This window comes from Saccopteryx bilineata, chromosome 12 (genome assembly GCF_036850765.1).
Source record: "Saccopteryx bilineata isolate mSacBil1 chromosome 12, mSacBil1_pri_phased_curated, whole genome shotgun sequence".
Lineage (NCBI taxonomy): Eukaryota > Metazoa > Chordata > Mammalia > Chiroptera > Emballonuridae > Saccopteryx > Saccopteryx bilineata.
In genome coordinates this window covers 38,348,504-38,363,036 of record NC_089501.1, presented here as the reverse complement: position 1 = coordinate 38,363,036, position 14,533 = coordinate 38,348,504, and the positions used below count along the sequence as shown (strand labels likewise).

At 43.7% G+C, this 14,533-nt stretch overlaps 1 protein-coding gene across 1 annotated transcript; it reads left to right on the top strand.

Annotated features, from left to right (window-relative positions):
* Positions 1-459: 459 nt before the first annotated feature.
* Positions 460-14,092, top strand: FUCA2 (alpha-L-fucosidase 2). Its single transcript, XM_066248292.1, has 8 exons — positions 460-760; positions 2,457-2,644; positions 4,294-4,633; positions 6,055-6,265; positions 6,912-7,102; positions 11,150-11,258; positions 12,877-13,069; positions 13,685-14,092. Exons 1-7 carry the CDS (start codon positions 546-548, stop codon positions 13,015-13,017), a joined length of 1,395 nt encoding a protein of 464 aa, XP_066104389.1. The 5' UTR covers positions 460-545; the 3' UTR covers positions 13,018-13,069; positions 13,685-14,092.
* Positions 14,093-14,533: the final 441 nt, after the last annotated feature.

The window sequence follows — 14,533 nt, the reverse complement described above, 5'->3', positions numbered from 1 at the left end:
CCAGAACTGGTTTCAGATGCACATTCTGGGGCCCAACCTGAGTTCGAAACTCTTGGAATTTCGCCTGACAGAGACTCAGGCACACAGATGCCGAGAATGATCTGGGTTGTTTTCGGCGCCTCCAGGCTGGAAGAGACTGGATGACAGGCTCGAGGTGCCCATCTTGGCCCGTGGGTCCACAGTTCCTCCCCGGCGGGTCGGTCGCGTTGCCTTCTCGGGAGGTTTCTATAATGGTCGCGCAGCTGGAGGAGAGGGGTGCTCCCACTGGTCCCCAAACCAGATCCATGCTCCGTCCCCCACGTCCCAAAAGGATGGACTGACCCGGGGCTTGGGCTAAGCGGCCACAGGCCTGGCGTTGGAGTAAATCTTGTTACGCAAGTGAGCGATGCAGCGCTCGCGGGGACGTCCCGCCCCAAGCGCCCCCCCAGGGCCACTAGCACCCGAGCCGGACGGTGCCTTGGTCAGGTGACAGGGGCGGAGCGTACTTGGCCGGAGCCCCGGAAGGACGCGGGCGCGGCGGCGCGGGGACGCGGGGACGCGGGGACATGCCCGCTCCCGAGCTGCCCGGGCTCGCGCTCCCGCTGCTGCTGCTGCCGCTGCTGCCCGCGCAGTGTCCCGCCCGCCGCGCCGCGCGCTTCGACCCCACCTGGGAGTCCCTGGACGCCCGACAGCTGCCCGCTTGGTTCGACGAGGCCAAGTTCGGCATCTTCATCCACTGGGGCGTGTTCTCTGTGCCCAGTTTCGGGAGCGAATGGTTCTGGTGAGTGCGCCTCCCTCCGCGGGTTCTCTGAACCTCGTTTGGTCCGCGGGCCGCCAGCCGCCACTTGCTGTTCCGCCTCCCGATGGTTTGTCCGCGTTTCGAGTTTCCGGTTGTAAAATATATAATTTATGGCGTAAGCTTGCGTCCTGACTGAACATTGCCTTTTTCCTCCCTGTGACTGCAGTTACTGTCAGGCGCTTCGGGTGACGCTGACGTCTCAGTTGCTGGATAGTTGCGCTCACCAACTTGTATTTTATCACTCTACAGTGTAACCATCAAAGAACTAACCTAGCAGAAGCTAATCGACTTGTGTAAGGTTAAATGATGAGCGCTGACGCTTGGGCCCAAACTGTCGCTGCAGACTCCGATGGCTCATCTGCTACCTACTCATTTCTAGTCATTCTGCCACGAATATGGTTAGAACATAAATTCATGGGTATGGAAAACGTCTCTTCATTTGGGCATGCACTGGCTCTTTAATGTTAAAATGTTACCATGTGTGCCTCTAGGAAATTTTTAAAAAAAGGTTCTGGAATGTTACCCTAATTTTAATTATCAATAGACTGCTATATGAAGGTGTTGCACAAAAAAATTGCCCTTTGGATTTACCTGGAGACTTAGGTAAATATGTGCGTGTAATCTCTTACAACTTGGACGGGTTTCACCTAGCTTTCCTGATTAAATATTTCAAGTGTTACATTCTTAAGATAGAAATGTAATCAAATATACCTATACTTATACATGTGAGTATGTGTATATATATGTGTTCACACACATATTCCTAAGTAAAATAAACAGTATTTATTTAAATCTACTTTATACTATATACGGTACACATCAAATTTCATATTTCCCCATGTATAAGACACCCCCATGTATAAGACGCTCCTTAATTTGGGGGCTCGAAATTTGAAAAAAAAATGTATTACCTAAAGTTATTGAACTCAAGTTTTTCATAAAGTTCATACAACTCCTCATCAGTGTCAAAACTCCCACTCATTAGCTTGTCCTCATTTGTGTCTGATGACAGATCAGCCTTCAACAATGAATGCAAAAACAAACATGAAAAAGTGGGAAATGCGAGTAAAAAAAATCTACAACCACTGTATAAGATGCACCCAGTTTTTAGACACCAGATTTTTTGAAAAAAGGTGCATCTTATATATGGGGAAATACAGTATATGTAATATATAGTATAAAACTCTATATTGTATTAACATTGCATATATACATGATACCTTTTTCTACAAAGAGATTGAGTTTCTGCAACCAGTAACCTATTTTTTTTTTTTTTAGAGAGAGAGAGAGAGAGACAGGAAGGGAGAGAAATGAGAAGTATCACCTTGTAGTTGCAGCACTTTAGTTAGTTGTTCTTTGATTGCTTTCTCATATATGCCTTGATGGGGGGAGGGTGCAGAAGGCAGGCCCAGTGGAGCCAGTGACCCCTTGCTCCAGCCAGTGACCTTGGCTCAAGCCAATTCATTACCATGGGCTTCAAGCTAGCGACTTTTGGGCTGAAGCCAGCGACCATTGGATCATGTCAATGATCTCACGCTCAAGTCAGCGACCCAGTGCTCTAGCCAGTGACCCCGCACTCAAGCCGGATGAGCCCGTGCTCAAGCCAGCTTCCTTCTTCCCATACCATGTATTACCAAACATATTTACTTCACGGTGCTGTTTCTGTTCTTCTCCGTAGGTGGTATTGGCAAAAGGAAAAGAAAAAAACATTTGTGGACTTTATGAAAAATAACTACCCTCCTGATTTCAAATATGAAGATTTTGGACCATTATTTACAGCAAAGTTTTTTAATGCAAACCAGTGGGCAGATATTTTTCAGGCTTCCGGTGCCAAGTATGTTGTCTTAACTTCCAAACATCATGAAGGTGAGTGCAACATTTGCAAACATGGACGACGGTTATGAGAGATAAAGTAGTTCTTTTGGGAGAAGAAACTAAGACAAGGTCATCCATGTGAAATCAGAGTTTTTCCTTAGGAGCAACCATAGTGGCTACTGCCATTTGGTTAGAATTTAAGTGGCCACATGTTCCACCCAGGTAAGAGGCACTAGGTATGCAGAAAGCATACCTTCCACATAACAGAGGGAAGAAAAGATCACATTTTGTTATATGCATATTTAACAATATTTCCAAAATTTGATTCAAGTCATTTGAAGTGGAATGTGGGTTGCAGGTGTCAAATTCTATAATTGGAATTATGCTGTTTCTTTTCATTGCACCCCTGTAATGCATTCTGGGAAGGCACCATGGTGGTTATGCCGCTGTAGGGTTGTGTCATTCTCTCTTGGAAATAAAACTGATAAATGTTCACTGTAGATATTTTAATTTAATTTAATTTAATTTTTCTTTTCCAAGTGAGAGCAGGGGAGATAGTGAGACATACTCCCACATGTGTCTCAACAGGGATGCACCCAGAAAACCCCTTCTAGGGCCACTGTTCTGCCCATCTGGGACCATGCTCGCAACTGAGCTAATTTTAGCACCTGAGGCGGAGGCTCGAGGGAGCCATCCTCAGCACCCAGGGCTGATGTGCTTGAAGCAATCGAGCCATGGCTGCAGGAGATGGAGAGAGAGAGAGAGACAGGGGGAGAGAGATAGACAGGGAGAGAGAGAGAAAAAAGGGAGGGGCAGGGGTGGAGAAGCAGATGATCGCTTCTCCTGTGTGCCGTGACTGGGAATCAAACCTGGGACATCCACATGCTGGGCCAGTGCTCTACCACTGAGCCAACTGGCCAGGGCCACTGTAAATACTTTAAAACGTACAGAAATGCTCAAAGGTAAAATCTATTTTTATACTTAGATCACCACTATTAATATTTTAATACATATTCTTCCAGGTTTATTTTGGGAGTTAGATAATTCATTTTTAGGTAATTTAAGGAGCAACATCTAAGCTTATGACTTTAGAGTAGATTGAGATTACAAATAACGGGTATCATATTTTAAAGTATAGAACTACCAAGGACTAGGGTCTTACCCCACCCCACCTCACCCCACCCCCTTGTTAAATGAATAATGAGGCTAAAAGAGATTTATTGTTGCACATAGATCCCCAGTGTTCTAAGAATCACATTGTAATAAATTAAATAATCCTAAACCCAGGAACTATATTTTCTTTAATCATAGCTGTGATCTCCTAATGTTGATGGTTGATATTGTGAGTACCTGCAGGTGGCAGAGGATGTAACAGAGAGCACTGCAGACATGTTGCTTTTCCTCAAGGAGCCCATATTCTAAGAGGGAAAATGCAGACGATAGAACAGACTCTACAGACCTTGTTGGTACCGAGAGTTACTTTTACAAACCTCGGTTTACCTCGTTTAAATCCTCATTTGTTTCTCACGTAAAAGCAGAATATATCCTACGGGAAAAAAAAATTGCTGTAAGAGTTGTTTGTAGAAGCAGTTCTTTATATAGCATGTAGATGACCAAGTTTGTCTTGGCGTTTGTATAGGTAGAGATTTACCTAACGTAAAAGGGACACACTCACACAGGTTTCTGACGTACCTATGCAGGCTTCACCCTGTGGGGCTCCGAGCACTCCTGGAACTGGAACGCCGTCGACGAGGGGCCGAAGCGGGACGTCATCCGGGAACTCGAGGTCGCCGTTAGGAGCGGGACTGACCTTCGTTTTGGACTGTACTATTCCCTTTTTGAGTGGTTTCATCCACTCTTCCTTGATGATGAATCCAGCTCATTCAAGAAGCGGCAGTTTCCCGTTTCTAAGACGCTGCCTGAGCTCTACGAGTTGGTGAGCAGGTACCGGCCGGAGGTCCTGTGGGCAGATGGCGACGGAGGCGCTCCGGACGGCTACTGGAACAGCACGGGCTTCTTAGCTTGGCTGTACAACGAAAGGTATGGGTGCTCCCAGCTTGCTGTGGTGGCCTTAGACAGATAGCAATAACACGTAGATCTGTCTAAGGGAACATCTTCATTCCCTTGCTCCTTGAAATATTTCTTTTCAGGCTCATGTATGGTATGGAGGAAATCATTAGAAATAATGCTTATTAGATATGTCAATATCGACTCAAGATAACCAAGAGTAACAAATCAGGAATCAGCCACAACTTGAAAGTTTGATTTTGAAGTCAGACTGAAAATCACAAAATGCAGAATTTTAAAGACACTGATTTTGTTGGCCTTCATTTCCATCTCCCATGCTGGTGCAGCTCTATTTATCCATCACTGTTTCTGATTATGTGCTTTCCAATTCCTCTATTGGCTGCTTTTTTAAAAAAATCCTCTTACCCTTTCATAACCTTTGCTGCCTGGTCAGTGTCCCCTCTTCTGTTTCCTTTTTTCCTTCGTCATCATCCTCCCCTCTTCCTGTTCTTTCCCATTGCTTTCTAGCATATTCCAGCCTGCCCCATTAGAACAGGGAGGTCTGATTGAGCTCCTCTATTATGCTTGAAGTCTAGGAAACGCATTTATATCTATAACTGGAAGGTACTTGGCATTGTGTTATGAGGTCAAAGAGCGTTCTGCTGTGTTCCCTGAGCCCACAAAGGGCGCACATGCAAATACCCCGAACAGCTCTTGGTATTTGACCCTTTGAGTAGTACGAACATTCATGTACGTCCTCACTCAAAGGGTTAACAAAAAACTCACTACTCAAAGGGTTAAAACAGCAGTTTCTTCAGGTACCCCGTCCAAGGGGAAAGACTAGAGCCACCCACTTCAATCTGTGGATCCAAACCGTCCCCTCTAAGCCGAGAGGCGCTGGAGTACCACCTGCTGTGATAAATGATATTGTTGGGATATTTCACACCGCAGTGAATTTCAGGATGGCAACAGTTGACTTTCCTGAAAATTTTCAATACCAGGCACAATTGTAAGAGAAAGAGAAAGGCTAGGATTCAAGTCTGAGGTTATTCAGTCATGGGTGGGAAGGACATTTTGATTGTAAATTCAGTTTTGGGTATCACTCAAAACATTGCAGGGAAGCTTCACATAATAGTATAATACTCATAAGTACTTTATGTGCTGGGCATTGGAATAGGTGTCTTATATGTTATTTCTGTTCAAATAATAGCCAAAGGAATTTTTTATTCAGAGGAATGAGGTAACTTTCTTTAGGATAGGGAGCTTAGGAAGTGACAGAGATGAGACTATAATCAGCCCAGGTCTATTTGACTTCAAAACCATGGGCTCTGTATTCTGTTAACACTATGACACATTTTCAGGAGTGGATTTCAGTCAGATCTCTTTTCAGTGACATTTCCTTTGTGTTAAAACAATTTCCTTTTTGGTTATAAAAAGTATACCTTTCATTTCAGCCCAGTCCGGGCCACAGTAGTCACCAATGACCGCTGGGGAGCTGGTAGCATCTGTAAGCATGGTGGCTACTACACCTGCAGTGACCGTTATAACCCAGGACATCTTTTGCCACATAAATGGGAAAACTGCATGACAATAGACAAGTTTTCCTGGGGCTATAGGAGGAATGCTGGAATCCGGGACTATCTTACAATTGAAGAATTGGTGAAGGTACAGTAAAATGTCTAGTAACAAGTATGGTAATATTCTTAATAGTGTGGTGTATCAGAATCATTTTTTGTTGTTTGTATATCTCAATGGCCTGTAGACACAGTGCATTATTCTATCTTCCATGTTTGTTCTAGATAGTGACCATACATGCATAAGTCCATAAATATAACATATTAATACATTTGTGATGACACTGTTTTATTTCTTTCAGAACTATATTTATTCTTTTTTCTTTTTTTTTTTTTTTTCCATTTTTCTGAGGCTGGAAACAGGGAGAGACAGTCAGACAGACTCCCGCATGCGCCCGACCGGGATCCACCCGGCACGCCCACCAGGGGCGACGCTCTGCCCACCAGGGGGCGATGCTCTGCCCATCCTGGGCGTCACCATGTTGCGACCAGAGCTACTCTAGCGTCTGAGGCAGCGGCCACAGAGCCATCCCCAGTGCCCGGGCCGTCTTTGCTCCAATGGAGCCTTGGCTGCGGGAGGGGAAGAGAGAGACAGAGAGGGAAGCGGAGGGGTGGAGAAGCAAATGGGCGCTTCTCCTGTGTGCCCTGGCCGGGAATCGAACCCGGGTCCTCCGCACGCTAGGCCGACGCTCTACCACTGAGCCAACCGGCCAGGGCTCTTTTTTCTTTTTTTTAAGCAACTTGTGGAGACAGTTTCATGTGGAGGAAATCTTTTGATGAATATTGGACCCACACAAGATGGCACGATTTCTCCAATTTTTGAGGAGCGATTAAGGCAAATGGGGACCTGGCTGAAAGTCAATGGAGAAGCCATTTATGAAACCAACACTTGGAGATCCCAGAATGACACGGTCACCCCAGATGTGTGGTAAGTTATTTTTGTTGCCATGTGCTATTTGAAGGAAGAAGGAACTTACATTTTCTCAGAGATAGAAAGAGAAAAGTAGGATAAAAAGGAAATTGGATGAAAGCCTGTCTATTCAAACACCTTCCAAACATTACTTGTGAAAAGAAGAAAGGGGAAGATATTTGCATGTTTTGGAACTTCTGTTCAACACATTGAGCTTAAATTATCTTTAGATACCTCTTAATGGTGGACAAATTTTAGTGCAAACTAGTCAACTCATAAAAATTATAAGCCATTTAGAAGGTGAGAAACCCTAAGTGGTTAATCTAAAGAGAGACCTCTGTTTAGTCAGGTAAGTAAATTCAAACTTTGAAGAAAAAATTTTTATTTAGAAAATTACATTTGAAGGGGTGATATTGATTAGTAAGAGTGTACAGGCTTCAGGCAGACATTTCTGTAGCATTTGAACTGTTGATCATGTTGTGTAGCCATCACCAAAGTCAAATCACTCTCTGTCACTGTAGTAAATTCCAACTTTTGCAGCTGTTGCATCACATCAAATTAGCAAGCAAGAGGTGCCGGAGGGCAGAAAAAATATTAAAAATTAGCCCCAGTAACAGCATTATTATTTTTTAAGTGAGAAAGAGAGAGAAGGAGAGAAAGGGACAGATGGGAAGGGAGAGAGATGAGAAGAATCAACCTTAGTTGTTCATTGATTGCTTTCTCATATGTGCCTTGACCGGGAGGAGGTGAGGGGGGAGGTGGTCCAGCCAAGCCAATGACCCTTTGCTCAAGCCAGTGACACTTTGCTCAAGCCAGCGACCTTGGGCTCAAGCCAGCAACCACTCAAGCTGGAGACGTTGGGGTTTTGAACCTGGGTCCTCAGCATCCCAGGCCAGTGCTCCATCCACTTCATCACCACCTGGTCAGACCCCAATAACAGCATTATTTTAGTTGACTAAAAAAATTGTAACTTGGCCCTGGCCGGTTGGCTCAGCGGTAGAGCGTCGGCCTGGCATGCGGGGGACCCGGGTTCGATTCCTGGCCAGGGCACATAGGAGAAGCGCCCATTTGCTTCTCCACCCCCAACCCCTCCTTCCTCTCTGTCTCTCTCTTCCCCTCCTGCAGCCAAGGTTCCATTGGAGCAAAGATGGCCCGGGCGCTGGGGATGGCTCCTTGGCCTCTGCCCCAGGCGCTAGAGTGGCTCTGGTTGCGGCAGAGCGTCGCCCCTGGTGGGCGTGCCGGGTGGATCCCGGTCGGGCGCATGCGGGAGTCTGTCTGACTGTCTCTCCCTGTTTCCAGCTTCAGAAAAATACAAAACAAACAAAAAAAATTGTAACTTGTTCATGGTATTTAAGTAAATCTAAACCTGAAGTTTCTCTGAAATTAATTATCTTAACTTGCCAATTTTAATTTTTGCTGTATTTTTCTTTAAAAGTCTTGGCCTCAGGCTTCTGAATTTTGGAAGGTTTGGTGAGCCAGTGAGTACCCAAATCAGACTCTGCATATATGATGGCTTCTGATGCGGCTGTTATATATGCATAAGAGTAGTATGATGAGGCTCTAAAAGTTCACCTTCTGTTGCAACCAGAGTGAGTATAGCTTAATCAAGTATAAGCCAAAAGATTAGACTAAATGTTCTTGATTTCACTTGAGTGATGACTTAAAAACAATGTCCCCTCACTGAAGACAATTAGCTAAGGCAATGTAGACAGGAGGACTGTTTGTAACTTTTGGAAGTTTGGGTCTGTGAGAAGGAAGCCATAAGGAGATCTCCGTGCTGAGCCTTTGTTTCACAGAGGCTGGTTTGAAACTGGTTTTGGAATTTTTTTGTGTGTTTTTATTCGACTACGAGGTGTCTGATCGGAAACTTCACAATCATTAAACCATTATTCTGTTGTTTTCTTTAAATAAGTAAAGATAAAAGCCAAGATATTTAGCCTTATCAGGCAGTGGTGCAGTGGATAGAGCATCGGACTGAGATGTGGAGGACACAGGTTCGAAACCCGGAGGTCACTGGCTTGAGCTAGGGCTCATCTGGCTTGAGCACGGGCTCACCATCTTGAGCATGGGATCATAGACATGACCTCATGGTCACTGGCTTGAGCCCAAATGACGCTGGCTTGAAGCCCAAGGTTGCTGGCTTGAGACCAAGGTCACTGGCTCAAACAAGGGGTCGCTCGCTCTGCTGTAGCCCCCCAGTCAAGGCACATATGAGAAAACAATCAACGAACAACTCAGATGCCGCAGTGAAGAACTGATGCTTCTCATCTCTCTCCCTTCCTGTTTGTCTGTCCCTATCTGTCCCTCTCTCTTTGTCTCTGTCGCATACACACAAAAAGCCAAGCTATTCAGTGAGGCCTGTAAAGCCCTGTGTCTGGCTCAGGTGCCCCCCCCCCCCCCCGCCCGTGAGAGTTTTTGCTCCGGGTTTCATCACTGACGCTTCCCCTCCTTGCAGGCGTAATTACCTGTAGTGCTGCCATAAGCAACAGTCAAACCTATAGAGAATTTTAATAAGTTTATTTGAGCCCAAACTGTTGACAGTTGCTGGGAAGCAAGATCTCAAACGCTCAGTCTGGCAGTTGCTTTCACGCATTTGGAAGTGAGGCAACGCAGGGGAGAATCCTGAAGGTAAGAGAAAGCAAGGCGAGGGCTGGATTACAGGACACTTAAGGTTATGTGCACTCTTGAGGGCGCCTACGCTTATTTCAAAGGTGTGTTAACTAGATGGGTGCCCCAGCAGAGCCCAAGCTCTACGTTGATCAGGCGTCCCTGATTTAACTTCCCCGTGCAGTGGGACACTCTTGCTTATCAGCAGGGCTGGTGGCCTCTTTGAGACTACTCTTGAGGCGGCTATGAGGATGCTACTGATCAGTGCCAAGGCCAACGGCCACTGGAGGAAAGACACAACCGACACACAGTTAGTTGCAATAATCACATAGGCAGTTTATTGCTCACAGATCCTTTTGGTGTGCCTGGGTACAACTTAAGGGGGCCCTGTTGGCATACTCCTTTCGACTGTCTGGCTGTCTTTGGTCAGAGCAGCGTGGAGCCCACGTTGGAGTCTGGGTGACTACCGCAGCACGGAGGGCTCTTAGCTTTAGTATCTTTTGTGCCTGTTAGAAGGCTTTGGCCAGAAAGAATCTAAGAGGTGTTAATTTACATCATCTCAAACCACCTTTTTGGGAGTTCCTCTCAGGGACCCCTTTTTATGTTGATCCACTAAAATGTTACATCAAGCCACTTTTACGATGTTTCTAGGGGAGCTTCCTGTCTATGTCAGTCTACAATTATGACATCAAGCCACTTCTTATCTATATGTAACTTCACACACACACTAAGCCCTGCCCGAAAGGCCGAGTCTCTTTATCATATCTGTACACACTATATTAATTCCTATCCAGACAGCATAACTTTAATTTCTTTAATTGCTTTTAATATTATATCCTAATTATATTTTTATATATATTCCATGTTTTTTCTATTTCTATATATTTAATTACTCTAACCTTATATTACTGCCACAATAGACAAAAATGATGGACAGGGCTTGCTTACCACAAAGGGAAAGCTTTTACCAAATAAAAGACTTATGTGCCAGCATTGTTGACTCCCTACCATGACCTGCCTGCATTTATGTTCCGATCATCCTGCAAGGTCACTTTTTGTGGAACCCCTTTTTTGTCCACCATAGACTCCCCAGTCCATCCTTAAAATCCTTTGAGATTTTAGCGCTGGTTTACTGTCACTGTCCCCAGAATTACTCTTAACCTGTGGAACCTGACACTCTCTCTGGATGGATGGTGGCAGAATTGAGTTGATTTGTAGGACCCCCAGGTAGTGCCTGAGAATTGCTTTGTGGCATGGGGAACACCTCCCCTCCGCTGGAATTGGGATCAGTACCATTTTGGGTGCTTTTTATCAACCACCATGGAGCTATTTTTCCTTCCCTCTATTAATGAAGACATTGGTAAATATTTGCCAAATGGAAGTATCTCTGTAAATAATTCCAGACCTGACCCATAAAGAATGAGAAATAGTAAAATGCTTCTTCTCCCTTCTAACCAGGTATACATCCAAACCTAAAAAAAATTTAGTCTATGCCATGTTTCTCAAATGGCCCACATCTGGACAGCTGTTTCTTGGTCAACCTGCAGCTACTTTGGGGTCAACAGAGGTGAGAGGAAATTTTATTTTTATTGTCCCTTTAAATTGTTGACTAGAATACCCTGATGAAAACATAACTTTTAACTTCAAGGACAGCCTTCCTTGTATGTGTTTCTCTTATTACCCATAAGAATAATGAGCTTCATCAGTGGGAATATTTTGCGTTTGAAAATTTTCTTTCACTTCTAAACTTAGAAAACAGCTACATCATCTCCATGCATCTCAATGTAAAATATTCTCCTTAAGTCATTCTGTGTTGTTCAAGTTCACTGTATGCATCCAAAATCATTCTTTTCAGAAAGCTGGAATTTGGATTCTTCCTCTGACATCCTAGTCCAGAGCACACTGGAATGAAAGATGTGCTGGCCCTACTATTTTAAGTTCATATATAATTTAGAGAAAGTTAAAGGTTAATCTAACAGTCACAACCACTAGGTTGGTGGTATTGAGTTAATTTTGATATATTTTATAGCTTATTTTTAAGAAACGGACTATTTCCATGGAGGTGAATTGTCCACGTACTTCTCCTTGCGTCTCCTCCTTCATATTTCATTTTTAACGTTTGTGGCTGATCAGGGAGAAAAGAAGATGGAGTTCGTATCTCTGATGTTTGATTAGAGCTGAGTGGCCTGGGTATGACATTATGTTTTTATTTTATCAATGTTCCCTTTGGCCCTCATTAAAACTGTTTATTTTTGTTTGTTTGCTCTTCATTTTATTTTTTTTTAATTTTTAAATGGAATTTATTGGGGTGACATTGATTAGCAAAATTATACATGGTCCAGGCAATTCTGCTATACTGTCCACTGTGCTCTGTGTTCACCCTTTCCCCCAGTTAATACAGTTACTTAAAAGTTCATGGTTTTTTTTTTGTTTTTTTTTAAATTTTATTTATTCATTTTTAGAGAGGAGAGAGAGAGAGAGGGAGAGAGAGAAACAGAGAGAGAAGGGGGGAGGAGCTGGAAGCATCAACTCCCATATGTGCCTTGACCAGGCAAGCCCAGGGTTTCGAACCGACAACCTCAGCATTTCCAGGTCAACGCTTTATCCACTGCGCCACCACAGGTCAGGCCTGGTTTTTGTTTTTGTATTGCTCTACATGATCAAGTTTTCTGGTTCAAAATATCCACAGATATGTAGAAAACTGTCTACTTAAATTCCCTTAGTATGAAACTAAGGATCTAAAACAATAGCAATAATAATTGATTACAGTTAAGTATTATTGATTAGTGGAGGTTATTGGAAAATCCAGGGAGGCAGTCTGGCCGGATAAGGATGGGAGCCTTTTCTCAAACATCCTGTGCAAGAACTTTATTTGGGTAGATTGGTTCCAGAGTCATTTTTCCTGACTCTTTCTTCAGCATTGTCCCTACTCTGACGCTTTATTCAACCCTTACAATTCTTCTTTCCCAACTCTTTCATAGTTTTATTTGAGAATAATACTGGAGCAAGATGGATGTATGTTCTCTTTGATCAAGGGCCAAAAACAGCTTGAAAAATACTAAATAAAAGTAAAAAATAAATCATTTGTCTACAATGCTTTTAAGAAATATCAGCCACTCCTTCTCAATAAAGTGGGTGAGTCATATACACATTTGGAGACGTTTGTGTGTGTGTTTTAACTTCAGGTTAAACTACTGGGACATACACAGCCACTTAAATGGACGCCTTTGGAGAAAAGTGGCCTTGTGGTGGAACTGCCACACCTAACCTTTCATCAGCTGCCCTGTCGGTGGGGCTGGGCGCTGGCACTAACTAATGTGACCTAACACGCAGCAGAGTGGTTCATGCGCAGTTACGTCTAAGAGGAGAAGAGACCAGGTTTGTATAATTGTAGCACTTTGGAGAAAGCAAATGTAAAACGGGTCAAGAAAAGTCAAGTAATTATTTAGGCAATGTGGCCCTTTCTCCCTCTTTCTCCTTCAATTCTCCTAAATCACCCAGGTAACTGTTTTAACTCTCCAGTCCACTTTGTGTTCAGAACTGGCCTTGCCGATGTGCCACTTTGGCTTGTGAATTATTTTGAGCTGAAGGCTCATAAGAAACTGATACCTCTCCTTTAAAGAATTTAAATTTGGGCCCTTGTCCACAATAAGAGTTATCACCAGAAATAACTTTGAAGTGTATTTCTCCATTTTAATGTTTCAAGAAAACTGACAGATCTATGAAGTAAACATGAAGAATAACTTTAAAATATTTCACAGGATTTTAATTTTGTTAGAATAGAAATGAATATTACAAACAAAGGAGAAAATACACATAATTGCGTAGAATAGCGTCGTGACAAGCCTCCTTTCAATCAGTTAACAGCCTTTACTATCTCCACTTAATTCTCCAGTCATAAACCTTACACATCTTTTCCGACTTGGACATTTTGACACAGAAATGTCATTGCTGTATAGATTTTGGAAAGAACTTTTTATGACCTACCTACAGGGAGAGCAAACTTGGAGTTACTGAATGGCTGATTCTCTTCTGGGCCTGTGAAGACCTTCCTCCGCTCTGAAGCCCCACATGATGTGCCTGACCTGAACCTTAGCTCAGAATGCCATCTAGGTCTTTTTTTAACTTCCTATCTCTCAGCCTTTCATGCATGTGGAGTTCCCTTACATACACATGTAATTAAATTTGATGACAGTATCTTCTCTTGATTGTCTGTCTCATGTTGATTTAATTAGACCAACTGGAAGAATCTAGAAGAGTAGAAGAAATTTCCTCTGCCTCATTTTGGTTATTAAGTTCCCTTCACATTGAGTTTATTTCCACGTGTGATTCCGAGGTGGGAATACTTGTTGTAGAGTAGCTAGGAGAAGCCTTCGTTGCCAGCGTGACTGTATTTGGATATGTGGCATTTAAGGAGGTAATAAAGTTTAAAAGAAATTATAGGGGTGGGGGACCCTAATCAAATATGAGTAGCATCCTTATAAGAGGAAGAGACACCAGGGATGCACAGCAGAGAGGAAAGACCACGTGAGGACACAGTTCGATAGTGGCCATCTGCAAGCCACGGAGAGACCTCGAGGGAAACCAGACCTGCTGACACCTAGGGCTCTCGGCCTCAGGACCGGCAGAAAATGAGTTGCTGTTGTTCAGCCACCCAACCAGTATTTCGTTATGGCAGCCCTCGCAGACTACCACAAGTGGTAGGGCTATAGTAAATTTGGCCTACAGGTATGTATGTTTCTGAAGCTTACAGTAATTGTGTGTGTGTGTTTTAAAGATTTTATTTATTGATTTTAGAGAGAGGAGAGAGAAAGGGGCGAGGGAGGAGCAGGAAGCTTGAAC